The sequence below is a fragment of the Phasianus colchicus genome, chromosome 10 (genome assembly GCF_987193195.1).
Source record: "Phasianus colchicus chromosome 10, bPhaCol1.hap1.1, whole genome shotgun sequence".
NCBI classification, from domain to species: domain Eukaryota; kingdom Metazoa; phylum Chordata; class Aves; order Galliformes; family Phasianidae; genus Phasianus; species Phasianus colchicus.
In genome coordinates this window covers 18,323,385-18,343,523 of record NC_143445.1, presented here as the reverse complement: position 1 = coordinate 18,343,523, position 20,139 = coordinate 18,323,385, and the positions used below count along the sequence as shown (strand labels likewise).

The following is a 20,139-nucleotide window of genomic DNA, read 5'->3' as shown; positions in this document are numbered from 1 at the left end:
CATGAAAGCTGCCAACCAGCAAAGCTCAGTTCCCTGGGGAAGCAGGGCTGAGCAGTGTGCAGGGATCCATTCATTGCCTTGTGCCACGGGGTCGGAGCTATGCTTGGGATAAATCTGTCTGTGCTTCCCAGGCCACGAGCAGGAGGTGCTTCCACTGCAGTGCTGCTGAGGTTGGCTGGTGTTGGTGCAGACTGACCAAATTGCCAGGAAGTGTGTGTGTGCACTTTGTTTGTTTTAGAAAACTGCTCTTGCTCTCTGTACCAAGGTGGTTTCCTTGTTCCAGTCTCCGCAGACACTGAGGACATTACCATTACTCCAGAGCCTGCCCTCTGCTTTCCCAGGACCCTCAGTACGTGTGGCCTTTTTTAGGTCATCTGGCTTTACAGAAGCTCCATTCTGTTGTGCCTGGTAGATGAGTGATGTGAGTGCATCTGAGAGGTGGGAGGGCACCACAGGGGATCGGAAGGTGGGAGGAAATAGCCAGCACTGCAAATAGCCACTAACAGAGCCTCCTGCAGAGGCAGTGGAAGTATGGGGGTGTGGAGAAGAGGTGGGTAGAGGTACTGAGAGCATTTTGGAGGCAGACACCTGTTGCAGTGCTAGGAAAAGTTGGGACAAAGCACTGAGGATGCAATATATGTTCTGCTGGGGGTATAAGGCCATGGGTGAGTATTGCAAAACTGCTTCAGATGTGTTTGGCCATGTGTGTTAACACAGTGTACGGTTCCTAGCAAGAGGCATCTTTGCAAGTCTCTCCAACCTGAAATAACTGAAGGCTGCTTGCAAGAAATTTCAGGTGGAGGCAATCTGCCATGTGAAGGAACACATGCACTAAGACAGGCTTGATTTATTGGCACAAAGTTCACATACCCATGCACATCAGGCACGGCCAAGCATGTCACTGAGTGGGGTGTAGGATGTGCTGACTGTCTGCTCGGGTTTGAAGCAGGCATTGCTGAGCGTGCTTCCTGTGTTCTGTGCCCGGTCTTAGTTCCAGCAGTGGGAGCAAATTTGGTAGTGCACCTGTAGGCAAAAATGGAAGAATATTTACTGTTGCCAGCGTTAGCACTTGATGACAAATGGAGAAGCTCTTGTGGAGGTAGCAGCCTTCATCCCTGCTCCTTTTGGGACTGCATCTCAATTGGTGAGGAGCCCAGTATCATGCAAGGTTGGCGTAAGCCCTTCCCAGGCATCTTATTTTTATCTTTGTATTTTATCAAATAGTTTGAATTATTCTGTGTGCTGCCAGAGCTTCATAGGTTATAGTAATAGCTGAAGCAGCAGTTGAAATGGAATATTTCCCATTTCAAATAATTGTCTAAAAGTCTATTATGTTACCAGTAGGTCTGAAAATGATTTGTCTGAATTACCATCCTTGCTCTGAGAGATGGGTGCTCCTGGCACGACCTGTTGTGCTGGCTGCTGCAGGGTGTGCCAGCTGGTCTGCAGAGAGGGTGTCCTCAAAGGACTTCCCCTAGGGGGAAGAAATGGATATTCCATTTCCAGAAACATTATTTTCCCAACTCATGTTAGGTATGAACAAAGTAAGCTTACACTTCATGTTTGCTGTCATGACTTTGCCTCTTCAGAGCATCGTTTTGCTGCTGGAATGGGATGTGAAATCTGTTAGATGTTTTCACAAGCTCTTAAGTATGTGTCATTAACAGCTGGTTGGTGAATTTCTTGCTGCGTTGAGTCTCTGTGAACATCTCCTCCTTTCTCTTGTCTTTCGTGTTTCACACTTCAGGCAGAGGTGCACACGGTGAGGTGATGCTCACCAGATCTGTGGCTGAAAGCAGAGCTCAGTGTGCTCTTGACAGACCAGCGGTTCCCCCCGCTCCCAGCAGCACCCCCAGACTGAGCAGTGGGAATTATTCTTGGCTTCAGGTGCTGCTGCAGTTCCTTGGAATCGTTGGGAATGTGTCTCCATGTTTCACCTGGGTCAGTTTGTATCTGGAGAACTGGAGCATGAGCAAGGTGTCCCTGGGAGCCTGTGAACTGCTGCCTGGGGCCAATCAATCATTTCTCCATGCTTTGGGGCTGTGGGTGGCTCTTAAAGCTGTCAGTGCTGGGCGTGCTGTGTGTTCCTCTGCCTGCTCCCAAGGTTTTATACCATAGAAGAAACTGGAGAATGTGTAGAAGAATCTTCAGGATGACAGAACCTGAGGATGTGCTGCAGGTGGTGCATTGAAACCGCATTGCCAGCGGGGTGAAGCGAGTTCTGTCTGTGCAGATGAAAATCTCCAGCATAGACTTTGCGTTCAGCATTCACGATTTGAAAACGTGTGTGCAGCAGAACCAACAAATGATCTGGATTAGTGACTCAGGATGCATGGAGCTGGCAAAAACAGCTGGAAGGTGTGCTGGAAAGCCACGTAAGGCAAACAGCCATACGCACTCACTCTTGTTCATCAGCTCCATGCCTGGTGGGATGAGCGATGCTGAGCGCAGGGTGTGTGAGGTAGGTGTCCTTTGGAGCAGCGCCTGCTGAGCGATGGAGGCAGCAGCGTGCTGCACTCCTGGAAACAATTCCTCCACAGGAGGAAAACAAATTCCTCTTAGGCCGCTTGAGGAATGGGGAGCAAATGCTAATTCCCTTTCAGGGTCTGTTGCCATGGGGAGTCGGTTCAAATCCTTTCTAATGCCGTCCTCAGCAGCAAGTTGTGCTGACACATGCTTTTCATGACTCCCCAGAAAGAGCAGAGGAATGACTTGAAACAAAAGCTCTGCCAGAATTAATGGCCAAGGAAGGTTAAGGCTTGCTGTTTGCTAACGTGGGCTGGGCAGATAAGGAAGCTGTTCGTTGCATGGCTCAGTGCAGCCTGGTTGGCTCCGGCCACCATCCCATGTGCTTGAGGACAGGAATGGCGCAGGGCAACTTGTGCTGCACAGGGAGATCTCTTCTTCCTCTAGGAACTTTTCTAGGGGAATGCAATAAGAAAAGGATCAGATATTGGATGATTTTTCCTTCTGTTACTGATTGTCTTTTTTTCATGCTAGATACTTCCTGTTGAAAAGGGATTGTCACTTTGGGGATATTTTTTGATCTTTCTATTTCTACTACAAGATACTTTACATTCTGGGAAGCACTCACATATAGCATGGGTAGTTGAAAAAAAAGGCTTAGTAAAGTAGGTGAGAATGCTTTTCTTTATGATAGCAATGCCAATGTTGTAGGCAAAATTGCTTTTTTGCAACAGCATTGAATTTTTAACCTGACGCTGCTCGCATGCCTTGCCTGTTCTGCACTTGCCCTGGATTTGTGATATTAGTAACATTTCTGCAAGCTATTTTGAATAAGTGAAGATATTTGATGCTGATTACAGTGGAGATTCGCACTGATGGTGTGTGGAACCTTAAAGCCTGTGTTTGTATGGCAGTTAAGTCTCAGTCTGCCTGAACTCAGACCAGCTCAAATGCTTAGCAGTATTTGGGTGACTGTTAGTGTCTCAGTGAAATAAAAGCCCAGGACTGCAGACGGGTGGCTATCCTATGGAATACTGTCATATTAGGGTTTTGTAATCTTTTTGGATTCCATTTTCTGGCCCGGTGATGGCTAAGCTTTTCATCTGATGGCTACTTTGTTTCGGAGATACCAATTAAGTACCGTCTGTGCTGCACAGCATCTGGTTTGTGTGTACAAGTTGGATGGTTTATTCCACCAAGAGAGCTGATCTATCTTTCTTTACAAAGTGAAAAAACATGGACTAGGAACAGTAGCTACTCCTCTCCTGTCCCGGTATAAAACCTTCCTTGCAGGGAGTTGCACCAGATGACCTTCAAAGTTCCTTCCAACTCAAACCATTCTGTGGCTCTGTGATGTGTGTTGATGGCTGATGGTAAGCAGATGTGTGAGGAAACCTGCAGGTTATTGGAACCTGTTCCAGAGAAAGAAAGATGGCAAAAGCATGAGTTTTCCTGGTCGCGATGCAAACTGCAGATGACTTCACTCCGTCTCTTCGGTATCTGCTATTTCAAAATATGAATGTAGCAGAGGGTGGAGTTCTTGGACTAGTGCAGGTAAGCTGGGATAAGTGTCCTGTTTTCTGCTTGCTGCTGCAGTGAGTGTGCCACACTGCTGAGAAGAGACTTCAGAAATGCTACAGGGCTTGGTCTGAAATGTGTTTTTTTGTTCTGTTCACAAGATATTCAAAGAAATCTTTTGCTTACTCTCAAGCTTAAGGTAGATCAGTTATGCTCTCTGTTCTAGCAATCCATGTAGACCTGTGAAGTTAACTTGGCTTTTGAACGCCTTGGTGTTCAATGAGGGAAGTTCAAGGTGTTACTTCCACTCTGATTAGGTGTTTATTTTTCCAGCTTGCAATACCTGGAGGCTAACTGGGTGTGTGATGGGAGTCAGCAGAGGTTGGGGTGCGATCCCAGCTGCCAGATTGAGAGGCAGCGTGTGCCTGGGAGGTGTGCTGCTTCTGCTGGCTGCAGGCAGAGGGCCTGGTGCCCTCCCACACAGATGGCAGGAGCTGCCTGCTCTATGGCCACATCTGGAGCTCATGCACAATTATTGCCAGTGATGTGCTTAGTGTGTCCTTTGTTTGGTTCTACGTTTCTCTTCCCATTTCTAACCTGTTTTTTTTCCTTGTCTCTGTTATGCTTTTAATTTATGTCTATTCTAGCTTCCAGAATCCCTCAGCTATTTTCATTGTAAAATTTATCACCAATGGTATTTGAAACGAGAGCAAGTATCCAAAATCTGGAGCTTCTGTGCATTGTTTTCTGGACTTCCCTTTTCTGTTGCAGATGGAATTGCCAGGCACACTGGGTTTCTATATTTCAACTATGCAGAACTTATTAGGGAATATTTATTTTTCCCACACTCCATTCTGTGCTAGAGAAAGGAATCCCTTCTTTATAAATGATTCTTTCAAAACCAGTTGGCTGGGCAGGCAGTGCAAAGTGAGCTTGGAAGCTGGTGCTGTGGCTTTGGCACTGGGAGGTTCTGGTGGGCTGCACCATTTGCTGTTGGCAGGAACCATTTGTGCCATCAGACGGACTTGATGTTATCTGTCAGAGTGCTCCAGGAGCAGGAAGGGGCGAGGGCAGGTGAGACGAGGGGATTCGCGGTCTCTCTGCCCTGTATATTGCTGGCTTAACTACCAACTCATCTGTCTGAGTTCTCCTGAGAGCTGTGCACAGCACAAGGGAGTTCCCAGGTGTTAAATGGACATGTGTGGGAGCAGGGCTGCCTTGTTGGTGTCCAGCCTGTGCAGCAAGAAGCATCTGTTACAGCCCACACAGAGCAGCCTCTGCCTTCAGAAGTATCTTGTATGTTTGGCTCCATGAATTATAGAATCCATTTCATAAAATGTTTTCAGAAAACTTTCCTTGGAAGGAGTTTCCCCTGCTATCACGATGATAAAAATGGTCTCGTTTGTTCATCTCATCCCCATGTATCCACACAGACCTGTTTCTTTGTGCGCATGTATGCATGCATGCATGCACATAACTTGAACTTATTTTTTTCTATCAAACTCGAGCAAAATCAGTTTACTTTCAGTAATAACTGCCTGGATCCCAGCTTCGAAATTCTGCCTTCATCCCCAGCTGCTGGGAGATCCTTTGTTGTAGGCAGCAGCACGGTGCGGGAGGACCTGCTGTGCTCTGAACAAGGGCGTATTGTGTGAGCTGGGAGGGAGGGGAGGGGGCTGCAGGTTCCCTTCAGAGCTGTGATACGAGTTCTGTGGGGGAGCTGAGCTCTTTATTTGTGTAAATTCCAACCGATAAATACTTGAGACAATTTTTGCAGTTAAAACATAGTGATGCTTGTCTTTCCAGTACCTGAAGGAAAAAACCTGGCAGTAGGCTGGGTAGCAGTGATAACATTATTTCTGTGCTGTTAAGGTAACTGTCAGCTTGTGCCTTACTAATTAACACCAGAAGAGTGACTGTAGTTGTGGCAAGCTATAATAAAAGCTCATGGCCTGGTAGGGCAGAAGTCCAGGAAATGCACAAGGCTGGTGGAGATGTAATGGCTATAACTGCATAGTGGTCCCAGTTCCAGTAAAATAGGCCTTTAGTTTAAAACAGTCCGTGGTCCGTACCCAAAACATAGACTGTAATGGAGACAGATGGGCCGGGTGGAGGTGGGAGGGAGATGAGATGCTGAAGCAGAGCAGGGCTGGTGTGGCTGCTGGGCCAGGCCTCGACCGGACAGCAGAGGGGGATCCAGTGAAAGGAAGTGTCTGAGCAGCAGGCCGAGGAATCTGTGGTTAATTTTAATAGAAAAGAAATATGAAATGCTGAGTTGTTGAGTTGTAACCGCAACTGCACAGTAAGCCCTGCTGGGTGGGATGGGGCTCTGCGAGGCCCAGCTTACAGAACAAAAGGCTGAATTGTCTGAAGGGAAGTTGGGTGAACTGACTCGAACGCAGCCTCGTCTTGAGTTATAGCCACCAGCTTATTAATCAGTTAACTTACACTGTTTTGGTCTCTGAACATAACTGTTCTCATTGTTGCCATTGTCCCGGGTTGTGGCAGTGGAACTGCAGAGCAGCTCACGGTGGAAGCTTTCCCAGGGACTGGAGGGAGATTGTTTCCCACCTCATTGTTAGCGCTTGGCTTCAGTTGCTCGCGCTCCCTCGCTTGGCTGGGCTTTGCTTCACGTTGGCATGGTGTGCTGGTCCATTTCAACTGCCTGATACGTGCTGCTGCCTGGGTCTGGGGAACGCTGGCCGTCAGGGGGCTCGGCCCAACAGAGCATTGGGGCTCATGGCCAGAAACACTGCTGTCTGCTCCAGGTGTTTGGGTGGGAGCATCTGCAGCCAATTACCCATGCGTTCCCATGTCCTTGTCCCTGTTGGAGGCACTCCCATCCTGTGGCAGTGCTGGGAGCCTCGGCCTTGGTGGGCTGGGGCCAGCATGGATCTGTGTGGGAAGGGGTCGGTGCTTGGCTGCTCCATTTTACTGGGGTTCTCAGTTTGGTTCTTGTGTTGGGGGTAAAACAGAGACAAGGGAAGTAAGAAGATGGTAAAGCAGATTGATGGTTCATCAGCTGCATCAGTACAACACGGAACTGATAAGTGGGGCTCTGAGCTGACAGCATCTCTTTGCTGTGTAAAGCTGGGGTCCTGGGCTGAAGGATGTAAATTTCACACAGCTGATGTGACCAGATCTCCTCAAAAGTGCTGCCCATGCTGCTGTCCCTGGAAGAGTCCGTCTTCAGCTCTATGGGTGAACACCCCCCAGTGTTTTGATTCCTTTGATTCGCTTTATTTATGTGGAATTTTAGCTGGGGACAATACGTATTGTTTTATGGTGTTGTCGGATGTGCTAGCAGTTGTTAAATGTGGGACAGCATCATTAAATAGATCCGATTGATCCTTTCTTGTGGCCATGTGGTGGCCTGCAGGGCTGGATGTAGCAGCAGGCTGCTCTGGGGCTCGGCAGCACTGTGCTGGTGGGAGCTGCCCCATGGGGACCAGCTGGTCGCACGAGCTCTGTCTGCACCTGTCCTTTCCTGGGTGTCCCTGGAGGTGGGCTGGTGTGTTTGGAGAGTGAAGGGCTGCATTTGCTGTAGTACTTCGAGGGTAATGAATGATTTGGCATAAAGGGCTTCAATACGTTCTCCTTTACAGTTCCAGCAGTTATGCATTCCTTGTAAATGAACTGTTACATGCTGTTTCTGTTTGTAGGGTGGCTGTCTTTGGTGAGCAGAAGGTCTCAGGATGAGTTACTGGAGCCTGGATAAGAAAAGCTGTCTGCAGTACTGCAGACACTTCTTGGCGGACAACGGCGTGTTTCATGGTAAGCAGCAAGCTGTATTGTTGCCTTCTTTTTCCTGCTGAATCCAGTGCACAGCTCAGCTGTGGGGTGCAGAGCAGCTGCAGCTCAGCCTGATGGCTGAGGTTCTGGTGGACAGCACTGCACAAGAGATGTGTGTGTGTCCCCAGGAATTAGCGTGTTGCTCCGGCCTCCTACAAGAGGTGTTGATAGAGCTAAAAGGGATGACGGGCTTTTAAGGATTAGCTTGTTGTCAGTGTGCCTTTCGGAGCCTTCTGGTCCTGTAGCTTCTGGCAAAGGGCAGTGGTAAAACAGGAAGGATGAGTGCCTTTACTGTCTTCTTGCATGGAGTGATCTTGACTATACCACTGGGAAATTAGGAAAGAAAATCTCATGTGAACTCTGTCTGGGAAAAGTACTCTCTGTTAGAGGGGTAGGTTCTGTTATTCAACCCCTTGGGGCTTGCTGATAGTTGAGCGTTTGGCTGCATGTGTTCACCTCTAATGTCTATTAATTCTAATTTAAGTAGTTTTTATGAGTTCGAAAAAAATTGCTATTTTATTTTCATATTCTGACATTGGGATCATGGCTCTTCAGGGAGCAAGTGTGCAGAACTGTTGATTAGCTTATTTTTCTACATTTATGCATGCTAATATTCTGTAATGGTTAAATGAAAGACGAGACATGTTTAGCAAATAGCTGATTTTGTCTTAGTAGTTCTGAAAGTAGCTTTTCATACTTAGACCAATTATCTTTTCCTCTTCTCTCAGAAATACAAACCTTTTGTTTAAATTGTATTTCCATAACTGTAATTAATTCTCTCTCTGCTTCTAATTTTATTGTCTGGCCTCTCCACCTCTTTCTTTTCAGACTTTGATATCAATAGGGACTTGACTGCTGCTGGTTGGGTGTCCATTCAGTCTTGCTCTTTCATTCAGAGCAATGGACTAATTCAGTTGTATTGGGCTTGCCTGGGAGGTTCATTTCAGTGCATGATTATTATCTGTAACAGAATCTTTAATCTGGAAGAACCGTTGCACCTCATTTGTGAAGTAGACATAGAAATATCCCACTGCATTTGCTGATGTTCTAAGAAGCTTGAGGTTATCTTTCTCCATAGAGACTTCACAACTGGAAGCATCCACAGAGACACCCAATACAAAAGCTTGCTCCTCATCCTTGTTCATTTCGTGTTCCCTTCATATCCATCAGGGACTTGCATTGCTTTGAGAATGTAAATACGTGGTGTTAAAGTTGTTCGCTTCCAACTGAGGTGTTTCAGCACGGGAAACTTGTGGGCTGCCCAAATGAGAATGCCAAAGCTCTACGTTGATTGGAAGAAGTTTAAACATCTTGTTTTGGGAACAAACAAATAACAAAACAAATAAAAAACCAACCAAATCCCAAAGCAACCGCAAAAATCTTTCAGTAGAAACACTGGAATGAGACTAGAGCCCTGCATGCGTAAGCTGTTAGAGCACACAGTGCCTCTAAAGAAATGTCAGAACACCTCACTTGGAGGATGAGCCGCGCGCCTGTCAGCTCCAGAGTTGGAGCCTCTGGCAGCAAGCGTAGATGTGGGGGGGGGATGAAGTGTGAGATGTGGCAAACAGCAGGACAGCACCTTGCTCATCATGCATTAGCTGGAGACCCAGAGACAAATGCACCTTTAAATCTTGTGGAGTAAGAAAGTGTAAGTGCTCTTAGATAAAGGCATTAGTGCTGCAAGTCCCAGCTAATGCAGTTCTGATCAGTAGTCTTTAAGCAAGTGTAGCTCAGGAACACACAGAGAAAATGTCTGCGGATGTGCCCAGGAGAATCACGTGTAAGAGGAGTCAGGATTCATCTGGTTTGTATGGCTGACTATAAATACACTTGCGAGGGGTAAATGTGGGAAAGAAGCAGCTTATTGGAACTGATAGGAAAAGTTCAAATTGAAACATTGAAGACTGTATTGAAAATTGTCCATAGGTATACAAATAGATGCAGGGAAAAACTAACCTCCTTTGAGATGGAGGCCAGAAAGTTTTGATCATGGTTAGAAGTGCCCTGACTGCGCCCCTGCTCTGAAGCTGCAAATATGATTAGTAGCAGCAAGCAATATTCTGGCAAATGTAAATATGGACTGGAGGAGTGTTGAAGTGGTGCCAGGTCAGTTCCTGTGTACAAACAGCAAATGCTAACAGGACTGCTTCCATTCCCTTCTGGGAAATGCTGCTGTACTCACATCATGCTGCTCACTGCTGTATTGTAATTGCGCTTTGAGGCTCATGCATGTTTTTAGGCAAGGAGAAACTATTGATACGTGGCTGTGTGCTTTACCACAGGGCTTTAGCAGTTTGTGTGTGAGTAATGACTGAACATTCGTATATGTAATGCACCAGCACTATTTGCATCTAAATTGCCTAAGGATTTCTCATCATTTCTAAATTTTATTGGGGGAAGCTGCTAATCACTTCGTTTGTAGGATGCTAAAATTCTTGTCTGTTTGTCTGAAATTTTTTGTTACAGAAATGGCAGTTGCTGCTGTGCCTTGTACTCTAGGGAGCCTCATCTGCCTAGAAGCAAAAATGTCAGTTTTCTTCAGTAACAGCACTGTGTGCACACAGAATAACAAACTGAAGACAGATCTGGGTTTAAGCTATTTTAGCAGTTTCTGTAGAATAGAGAAAGAGAGGCTCTTACAATGTTGAGAGTAGCCTAAAGGACTTGGTGAACCTACTTTCTTTTCCTTCCTGTTGCAGAGAGTGCCGAAATACAAAGTACATCATGCCTCTAGGCTCAGAAGATTTTTTTTTTTCTTGGGGTTTTCATGCTGTAAAACCATATTTGATTTGTTTGCTGGCAATAACAATATAGGACTGGCTGTGTTGTCAGACCAAACTTCCATCTACTTTGCTAGCAAATATTCAGGGCTAAAAGAATAAAGGAAGGCAGGTATATACCAAAGTCTTCCATGTACTCCCAGCACCTGCCAGTCAGTGATGTAAGTGCTTCCCCAGTCAGAAGCTGCATCTGAATCTTTGCATTTATCACTTTCTCATCTCATAACTTCTGAAGGTTTTTTTAAATTCATTTCTTTTGGCCACCCATGGGAATGAACTCCAAACTTATTTTTGTCGTTGTAAACCTGCTTGAATGAAACAGTCATTGCCACATCCAGGCTGTAAGCAGTGGAGAAGGCTTGGTTGCTCAATCTCTTCCTCTGGAAGGACACTGACTGGCTGGATTGAAGCTAGGGTCAGGCTCGTCAAGTCAGTACACTCTTACATCATGTTTGGTGTATCTGTAGCTTCAAATCCCATCCTTCCAACATCTCACTGAGGAAATGAGTGGAGAGTGTTGTGATGTTAATGCTTCCTTCTACTCCAGGAAAGAGAAAACAGCAAAAATGGCAACTTTGGTCTAGACCTTGATATTGAGGTCCTGATCTGCTGAAGTTTGGCTTCGGTATAGCAGTACTCCCATTTCCTTCCAGTGACTCTTCAAGATGAGCCACTCAAACACCTAGTTCATGCTGGCATTAAACAAAGAGTACTTTCCAGCAGTAATTTTGCCATCTGCTGTTGTGCAGCGAGTGGCCCCATCCCAGTGACCTTGCAAAGGAGATTATTGAACGTTGACCTGGATTCTTGTGCACTCTTAGTCTGTTGTTTCAGGAATGTCCAGCTCATCTTTCACAGGGTTATTCCAGATCACCTGCTTGTAAGCATCTGAAGTTGAGCTGGGGGAATGACCTGGGACAAGGAAACAGCTTATCTTGAGAGAGCATCTCAGTGATTTCCCAAATGTAATGCATGCAGTTGTGCACTGCTTTTATTAGATGAACCTGCTGCTGTTGCTCAACCAGTATTGGGCAGCATCTTGAGAGATTGCTTGTGGCAGGTGTACTGCAGTGCTTTTCCTTTCCTTTCAGTCTGAAGAGCTGAGCTTTTATGCAGGTTCTCAAAGGATTTTTTTTCTTTAGTTATCTTTAACTTTTGTGTTCAATGAATGGGAAGATAAAATACATTATGTTCTATATAGTAAAATGGTCTGTTCTGTTTATTAGAGCTCAAATTTGGGGGAAGTGATTTGGGTGAGTGATATTGCGGAGTTGTATGTATATGTTTGGCTTTGTGTTTGCTGATGGGCAATGCTTTATAATTAGCTCTGCAGAAACCTCATTCAAGCCCTATGCTTGAGGCTACAGTGCTAAAGATACCAGATGTAGACTGCAGAATTTTGCTCTTACATCTTTATAGTCATCTTCAATTTAAGTTTTGTAATGATGCCTGGGAAAGAAGAAGTTAGTAGTGCGGTAATTCGTATTTTATGTTCTGATTATATAGTAAAATATACACAATTCCTTCTTTAAAACAGACACGTGTAACTGAAAATGTATATAAAAGAGTATTAAAAATTACATTTAAAAATAAGTTAGAAAAGAATTAAAAAAACCCACATCCTAAAACATGAAGAAACCACCTCTCCGTGCTTCATTTAATGTGCAGCTGCCTTTAAGAGCTGTCCATGCACCTGCAGTGAAAGGAGCAGCTCCATTTGTCTCAAGGGCTCTGTCTCAACGTGCTGTGTCAGACAGCTAACCTTTCACGTTGTGTTTTTCCCCTCCTATCCAGCTCAGCTTTCCAAAGAACGGTGTCTTCATTAATGACAAAGGAGGAAAGTTGATAAAAGCTTCAATCTGATAAAAATGATGAGTTGCTTGTGCAGATAATATAAAATTTTATTTAATCCTAGCTGAATTTTTGGAAGATTGTATTACAGTTTAGGTTTAAGATTAAATTTGTGTGATGAATATGAAGCTGTGTTTGTCTTCTTAGTTGATTATCTACTTGCTGGAAGAGGTAGAAGTTCTCTAATCAGCCTTTCTTTCTCTGTAGCAGCATTAGCCTTTTTACCACTTTCCAGCAATTTTGACATTGAAAAAGGAAAAACTGATGAGCCAGAAAATTAATATTCTTCTGATGCTGTAGTTTGTAAGCCTAATTGCTGAAACATTCTCATTTATTGGAAAATTAATATTTGGCAGTAGAACTTGGACTGCGAGCTGTAGTCCAAGGGTGTTGGGCCCCGTGGGACTGCTCCATCTCCATCCCACCCAATGCACAACTGCACGTGTGGGGCCACGTTCTTACCCTGGAGATGCTGCTTTGGGTTGGGTGTACAGCCTTCAGGCATCTATGTGATCTGAGGCTGGAGCTGCGTGGAATGGAAGAATTACAGTCTGCAGGTATTAAGTGAAAGCTTTCAATCTCCCTTCTTAATGAGACGGTGGGGATGGAGCTTTGGCACTGCCCGCCTTGTTCCTCGAGGTACTTGCTGTCTCATCTCAAAATAATATCTATGGTTTAATGATAGAGCTTTGAATGGCAAATGAAGAAAACTAGAAAATAATATTAGACTAGGGGAGATGGATTTTGACTGAATGAATACCTTTTTAGTGAGTTTTGGTGCTCAGTGCTCATCTAAGTTTTGTAGCTGAGATTGTCAAAAGCTATCAGTGAGATGAGGCTTGGAGGACATGTAATGGGTTTTATTAAACCAGCTTAAAAAGTTGAGAGTTCTGAGTATGCAAGTCATTGGCAGTGGCTGCCAAAGGAAAGAAGGGCTACGGGGCAGAAAATGTAAGTACACTCCAGTGCAGCGTGTCTTTGAGGGCACAACAGTTTCAGGTTTGACCTAGGCTGATAGGGTTGGGACTGGATGTGAAACCTGGCTTGTCAGCAAGGAGTCACTGTGGTGATTGTTTCCTGAAGCTGAATAAACGTAGAGTTATTTTCATACCATTGGACTTCTTTTCCTCAAATTATGTAGAAGTCATTTGTTTGTTGTAATGTTCTTGGTGAACTACATAGCATACTCTGGTTTCTAAAGCCATACAGCACTTAGACACTTTGATTTGTAAAATGAGCGTTATTTTGAAGCCAAAGTAATGAGGAATGTGTTAGTGATGAGACAAGCTTTCCTGTTAAGCAGCTTCTATGTTATGATGCTTGCATATAGCCCCTATCACAACAAATAGAATGAGAGGCTAGGAATGTGCCTTAATTACACTTTGTAATGTGTTATCAAGTGCGATTTGATATCTCAAGAATTAAACTAAAGACTAGTGGCAGTTGGTTTCTTTTGTTGTTGTTGAATTGCATCTATAACACATCAATTCATTGAGATGTAAATGTATTGACAGCTGCCTAGAGGCTTCAGAGCAATGACTTCATCGTTTAGAAGTAATCTTGTGAAGTGAGGTATGAACCACTGTGGGGTAATTAAGTAGCTCTTCCATTTCCCTTATGATAAGCGGGATGAATGACACTTCTCCGTGCAGAATGTGACTTCCCAGAGCACTGCTGTCCTCGGTTGGAGGTGTGATTAGAAGCAGGAGCCTCGAGTGCAGCCAGCAGTGATCCCACAGTGTGTTCCTGGGGTTGTTTCATTTCATATTTTCGTTTGCTGGCTGTAGGCGATGTCTTGTGCTGTGCTGCAGCCTATCATATGTTGGCTGTCGGAAGCCTTGCTATTCTGTTAGCAGCAGCTAAGAAATAGGGTTTTCTTGCTAAGTGAAATGTGTGTCAGCTCTGCTCGCATCTGGTCTCCTGCTTCGCTCCGAGTTGTCTGCATGCTTGTCTGTCTTCTCATCCCCCCACCTCAATCACACTCCATGTAACTTTCTCCTGGTGTGCACTGGACAAATTCTGTCCTGTTTTATTGCTCTCAGTCTTTGAGAATGCAGCTGAGGATTCCTGGAGTAAAGGCTATTCCGTAGAAGTCAGCCAGTAGAGAAACAATTAAAAATGCAGTAAATCCAAGATGAGAAGCATTATAGGTGGAGCCTACTTGGTTCCTGCAGTGCTTGTCAGCGCTGTGTCCCCTTGGGCTCCATCACAAGTGAGTGCAAGTGTGAGTGTTTCTGCCCATCATTCCACGCTGACTATGATCCTCTGAGTTTCAAAAGCATCGGCTTGGCTTAAACAAGTGTGATATTGGCTGCTAGCACGGCAATTTTTTCATAGCTGCCGGGAGAGTTGGTGCTCGGCATCTCTGGGGAGTCTACTTGTTCTTACGAAATCAAATGCTCAGTGATGCACAGCCTGAACCATTTGCATGCTCTGTGCTCCGGCTGGCCTCGTTCCACAGAGCACAAGGGGCTGTGCTCCCCGAGCTGGGGGGAGAGGGGCGGAGGGCACCCAGCCGACAGGAAGGAGCCCTTCCTGCAGAATCCCGTGTCCGAAGGCGCTGGGAGTTACCTGGGGGCGAGGGAGCTTTTCCTCTTGTGCATTCAGCCTGCGTCACTCGCTGTGTAGCTGGGCTCAGTGCTCGGGGACTGCCGGCTTCCAGGCTCTTGCCTCCCTTGCGGGCGTTGCAGACCCTTCAGCCTGGAGTGGCAGAATCGCAGCGCCGTGTGCGCGGCTCGTGCCAGAAGTAGGCACTGCTCCCGCAGCAGCAGCAGCAGCGCGGAGCAGATGCTGCCAGCTTTTGTACCGGGCGGTGCCCTGTGGTTTTGAGGAAAGTTGCCTGGCGTTGCCTCTGGATTTGTTTGCTTGTCTTTTATGGCTCACGAAAATTTCATCGTTCTGCTCGGAGAGCGGTGCTGGCGAGGTGCTCCTGTACTTCTGAGGACTGCTTTGCAAATGTTTTCTCTCTGGAGATGTGGAGATTCAATGGAGGCTTTCCTGCAGTGACAATTCCCGTTTTCATTGCCAACGATGCATAAGAGTTGCCAATTTAATGGCAGACCTTGAAGTATATAAAAATTTAAGTCCTGAAAAAGGTAAGGATGTTCCAGTTTGTAATTACTGTGGGAAGAGCTCAAATGATGTCTGAAGTGTTTATAGAAAAATGAAGGATGCTTTGTTTACAATGGGTAACTTTTATGTGCTATGTTTATTTGGACAACATTAATATGAAAAAAAAATCTTTCTGAATATTTCAGAGGAAAACTTGATGTTTTCGTGCCAACTTCAAAATACATTTCTCCAGGTAAACATATGGATATTATGTACTGTTCCTGTGGTATGGACAAAACAGGGCTATGTTTTATCTTAAATTATTACAAATGTATTTGTCTTTAAAAACACTCTGGACCTCTTGATCTATTGGTCGTTCTGCCACAGCATAGTTTTCCATAGGAATGGGTATCTGGTTTTTCTAGTAACACTTATAAATAGAATACAAGCAGACATGTAAATAATATGTAAAGCTCTGATCAGAGAGCAGTGGATGAGAGATCTTCTTGAGACTTGTAGGGGACTGATACAGAAAGGAAGGTACCTCGGGTAGATTGAACAAAATTGGATGTTTAGTTGGAGCTGGGTAGAAAGTAGTAATTACTTTAAGCCTCTAAATGGCTATAGAGTAAAGGCCATAGGGGGAGGGAGAAATGAAGATAGCCCAAGTTTATTTTTGTATTATTGTATTTGTATCATTACTGATGTTGGGTTATGTGTAAGAATTTTTTTTGAAGATGTTTACTAAAGAGAAAGCTTCTCAAAATTGGGTATTCTATCCTTAATTTTGGAAAAACAAAACCAAACCCCTATTCTTACTGTTCTATAAGAAACTGAGGCTGCTTTAAGCAGCTGTCAGTTTCTTGCGCATCCTACGGGGCACAGCTCTGTCTGTTGGGGTGCTTTGCTGCATTCGTGTTTTGGAGGTTTCTGTTACATGCAGCTCTGCATTAAGTTTTGATGCACATAGTAAGGGAAAGGAGAGCAGGTGTTACTCCATCTGTTTACTGAGACACAGCAGGTAATGGATAGGTCCCAATGAATAATTGACCAGAGAAAGCTTATTGGAAGGGTGTTTTTGGAGCGATCCTAGAAGAAAAGCATCAGGTTTAACTTCTGAAGCTGGTGTAAATGTTCTGTATGTATAAACGCATTTCATGCCAAGTGTTCAGCTGCTAGTGAGCTCCGGTCTGAAGGCATTTTCTAGTCCTTTTCCTGCAGACAAACAGGACAGACAAACAAACAAACAATAGCAGCAGCTGCCACCCATGTGGTTGTTACTGCTCCTTGGTCGGTTGCTTTGCTGGGTGATGGCAGCCCAGGACTAGGGGCACCGAGGCACTGTCCCACAGCTCGGGCACTGCAGGTTTGTGGCATGGATGGGACTGGAGCAGGAACGGTGTCAGCATGTGGGCATCCTGTTCTGCAGACCTCTAGGAGTTATCCTGCTTTGTGGTGTGTTTATGCTGGGTTGTTCCCATTGCGAAATTTTATGAAAACAGTTTTTGGCTGATGGAAGCAGGAGCACGAAGCCTTCACAGAAAGGAAGGGGAGCATGGTTGTGTGTTGCAAAACCAGACACGCTATTGCTTTCCCTCTTTGGAGGTCATGTTTTGTAGGCATGAACCCATTTGCACTCGTGAAGGGTGGGAGGAGGTGAGCACTTGGCCTGCTGTCAGGCAGGTATGAGATTGCACTCACGATACCAGTCGCACCCGCGGCGCTGAACACACTTAAGGGTGCTGGTATGGCAGCGCTGGCACACTATGGTGCCACGGCCATCCCCTTGCTGCAGAGCCTGCCCAGGGCCTGGCCATGAGTGGCTGCAGGAGGATGCTGCTCCCCGCCTGCCCGCGGCTCGGTCGTAAGTTTGTGCCTTTGGGATGTGAGTTAGTGAGTAGGGATTGGGATGGGATGGGAGGAGGTGCAAGGAGGAGGTATGGAATTGGGGACCAGTCTTGGTCCCTGCCTGACCAGCAGAGCTTCTGTCTGTCTGTTCCTGCTCCAATGGAACTGGAGGCTGTAAAGCAGCAGCAGCCAGCTGCATTGAGCTTTGTCTGCTGGCTGTGGCAGCAGCCTTTTGTAAGGCCATTGCCAGGGCTTCTTGGGATGCCTGTATCTTTGAATCTACCCAGGTGCCTATAAATTAGGTATTAAGTATAGACCCTAGCCTAGTGAGTGATATATAGGGTCATTAGCTCTAGATGAGGAACGTGCTGTTCTGACTACTATTGAAGGCATCAGCCTCCTGCTGTGAAGAGCTTGGTCTTCTAGATGCTTAATATCAACAATAGCTTAAATCTATTGCAGCACTGTATGCACTTGCAATAGATTAGTATGGGCATGTGGCAGCTCTGAAAGCTTTAACACACTGGGTGTTGGCACTGAGATAAGTGCAGCCACAGTGTGACTGCATCAGGAATTGCCAGGTCTGAACACTGCTCATCTCCTTGGGAGCCTTCCCATGGGTTTTGCAGATCAGGGACTTGGTAGACCAGTTGGCAACTAAATTATGTGCCTGCAGAATGTTTAGCATTCATTTATTCTTATCAATTACGTACACTCCTCATTCAGTAAATGTACAGAGCACGTAGTGCATAACAGAATCGAGGTGCTCTCCTCAAACTGTGGCTAGATGGAGGACTGTTGAAGTGACCATTTTGCTGTTCCATGAAGATCAAAATGGCTGCGTGCTGCGCTGGGATCAGTGCTTATGGTGTCCTCGTTGTGGAAGGCAGCACCCAGGTAAGCCAGGTGAACCTGGTGAAAGAGCTCGCAGAGGCAGATTGGCCCAGCTTCTAACAACACAGGCTTCTTCCCGCAGGAGGAAATGTGTGTGTTTCTCTCTCTCTGCATACGTCCCAAATCTTGAAGTAGTCATTTAAGAAGCTTGTGTCTTCGATGTCAGCTTGTTAGGACGCTGGCAGCATTGTGTGCTGGTGTGTGTGCCTCAGAAATTACAGGAAACCACAAGTTGCTTTTTTTGATGATATCGGTGATGGGAAGCCTCACAGCAGCTTGTGCCTCTTGGCAGCCAGGTGCTTGTTACGCTCAGCAGTGTGACTGACACTTGTTTGGAGACATTTTCACGTGCTGCCCATAAGAACAACAATTTGCATGAAACCCAAATGCACAAAGCATTTATTTCAGTAATAAAATTACTTCAGTACTTGAGACTGTCAATTCACTGTTTGACCACAGAGTACTCATCGTTGGTGACTTACACCGAGGCAGTTTGAGAATGGAATAGAGAAGTATGTTTCTTTAGGAAAATGACTGTTTCTATGAATTGTGGATAAACTAATTCATATCATCTGTTGAACTGCAGCCTTCATTTATTGATTTAGAGGTCAATTAACTCCACCTCCAGTTGTGCTCTGCTTTCCCCTCTCCTACTCTCTGCTGGAGCCCCAGCTGCAGGTTGGTCTGGCAGTCAGAAGGAAGCAGTGCAGCTGCCATGCACTGGGTCCCTCTTCCAGCCCCTCCCTCCCTCCTGTGCCCTGCGGTGCATTCCCCCCACGGGGCTGCCATCAGTGGAGGTGCCGTGGGTTGCTGTGATGTGTGGCTGGTGCAGTGCAAGCTGTTCTCCCTTTCTTCCTGCCTGTTGCTACTGCTGCTCCTTACTCTGCAGCGTTGCAATCAATTTCCATGCCTAGGGATCCTCGTGCTATGAGGAGGATTAGGATGTGAGAGCCTGTTAACTATGTTTGCTCAAGTCTGTGCTTCTTGTTCACTCTAATGATGTGATAATGTATTTTGGCAGTTGGCCATCTATGTGGTTAAGTGGTTGCACCTTTCGCTGTTAATAAAGGAGCAGTTCCTCTCTTTTAATAGGAAATTCAGTGGTCCTCAGCCATCCTGTGCAGCAGAAGCATCAGAGCTCTCAAACTGAGCAACTCTGGAATCTGTTTCTGAAGGAGACCCTGTATTTCAGCAGCCACTGTGACCTGTTGTTCTGCCACTCCCTGGGCTCCCTGTTGGCACTGGTGCCCTGTCTGGGCTCTCGCTTCATGAAGAGACTGGAGCTGATGTCCTGGAGCCCTGGGACTGCCCCGGACTTCAGGGTCACACAACAGCACAGCTGCCCCTGCCCAAGAGTTTCTTACTGGCTACTTGTCCCAGTGCTGGTGGAATGAAACCTGGGCCGATTTCTTGAAGATAACAGTGAGAAGTCCGCTGTGCTGGCAGAGGAAAGGTATCCCTGCGCAGAGATGGAAACCATGCATTATGCATTGTGTCTGGGGGCTGTGCTCTCAGATTCCAGTTTCAGTGCTGAGCTGTAGATCTCAAAAAGGGGATCACAGGCCCTGTAAGTGCGGTGCTGTCCCAGCAAGGCATTTTCTGCATTGCAGAACGCAGACTGAGGATGGCTTCAGAGGTGCGAGAGGTCGTCCATCTCATGTCAGCACTTTGCTCTGAGATGATGATTAAAACCACCGTAAGAAGCTTAAAGTTACGCAAGGAGCTGGGGGAGTTACCATAAAGCAAATTAAAATCCTGTGTCCAATATGAGATGTGGTTATTAGAAGTGCTCCAGGCTGGAGGCAGATTGCTTGCTCTGCCCTCTTCGTTATCCTGTGCTTCGTTATGTAACAACAACCCAGCCATCAGCAGCATGATGATGATAGAGGGAAGCTGCGCAGGGTTGCAGATGTCACTGTGGCTGTATGGGACTTGG

General features: G+C 45.9%; 1 protein-coding gene across 6 annotated transcripts in view; it reads left to right on the top strand.

Moving 5' to 3' along the window:
- Positions 1-20,139, top strand: part of PLCH1 (phospholipase C eta 1) — a 63,576-nt gene that overhangs the window by 2,802 nt on the left and 40,635 nt on the right. For all 6 annotated transcript variants that reach the window (XM_090147592.1, XM_090147591.1, XM_090147594.1 and 3 more), the window contains exon 2: positions 7,647-7,758. In XM_090147592.1, coding sequence (XP_090003718.1) covers positions 7,680-7,758 — 79 coding nt within the window. In that variant the 5' untranslated portion in view covers positions 7,647-7,679. The remainder of the gene's footprint in view (positions 1-7,646; positions 7,759-20,139) is intronic.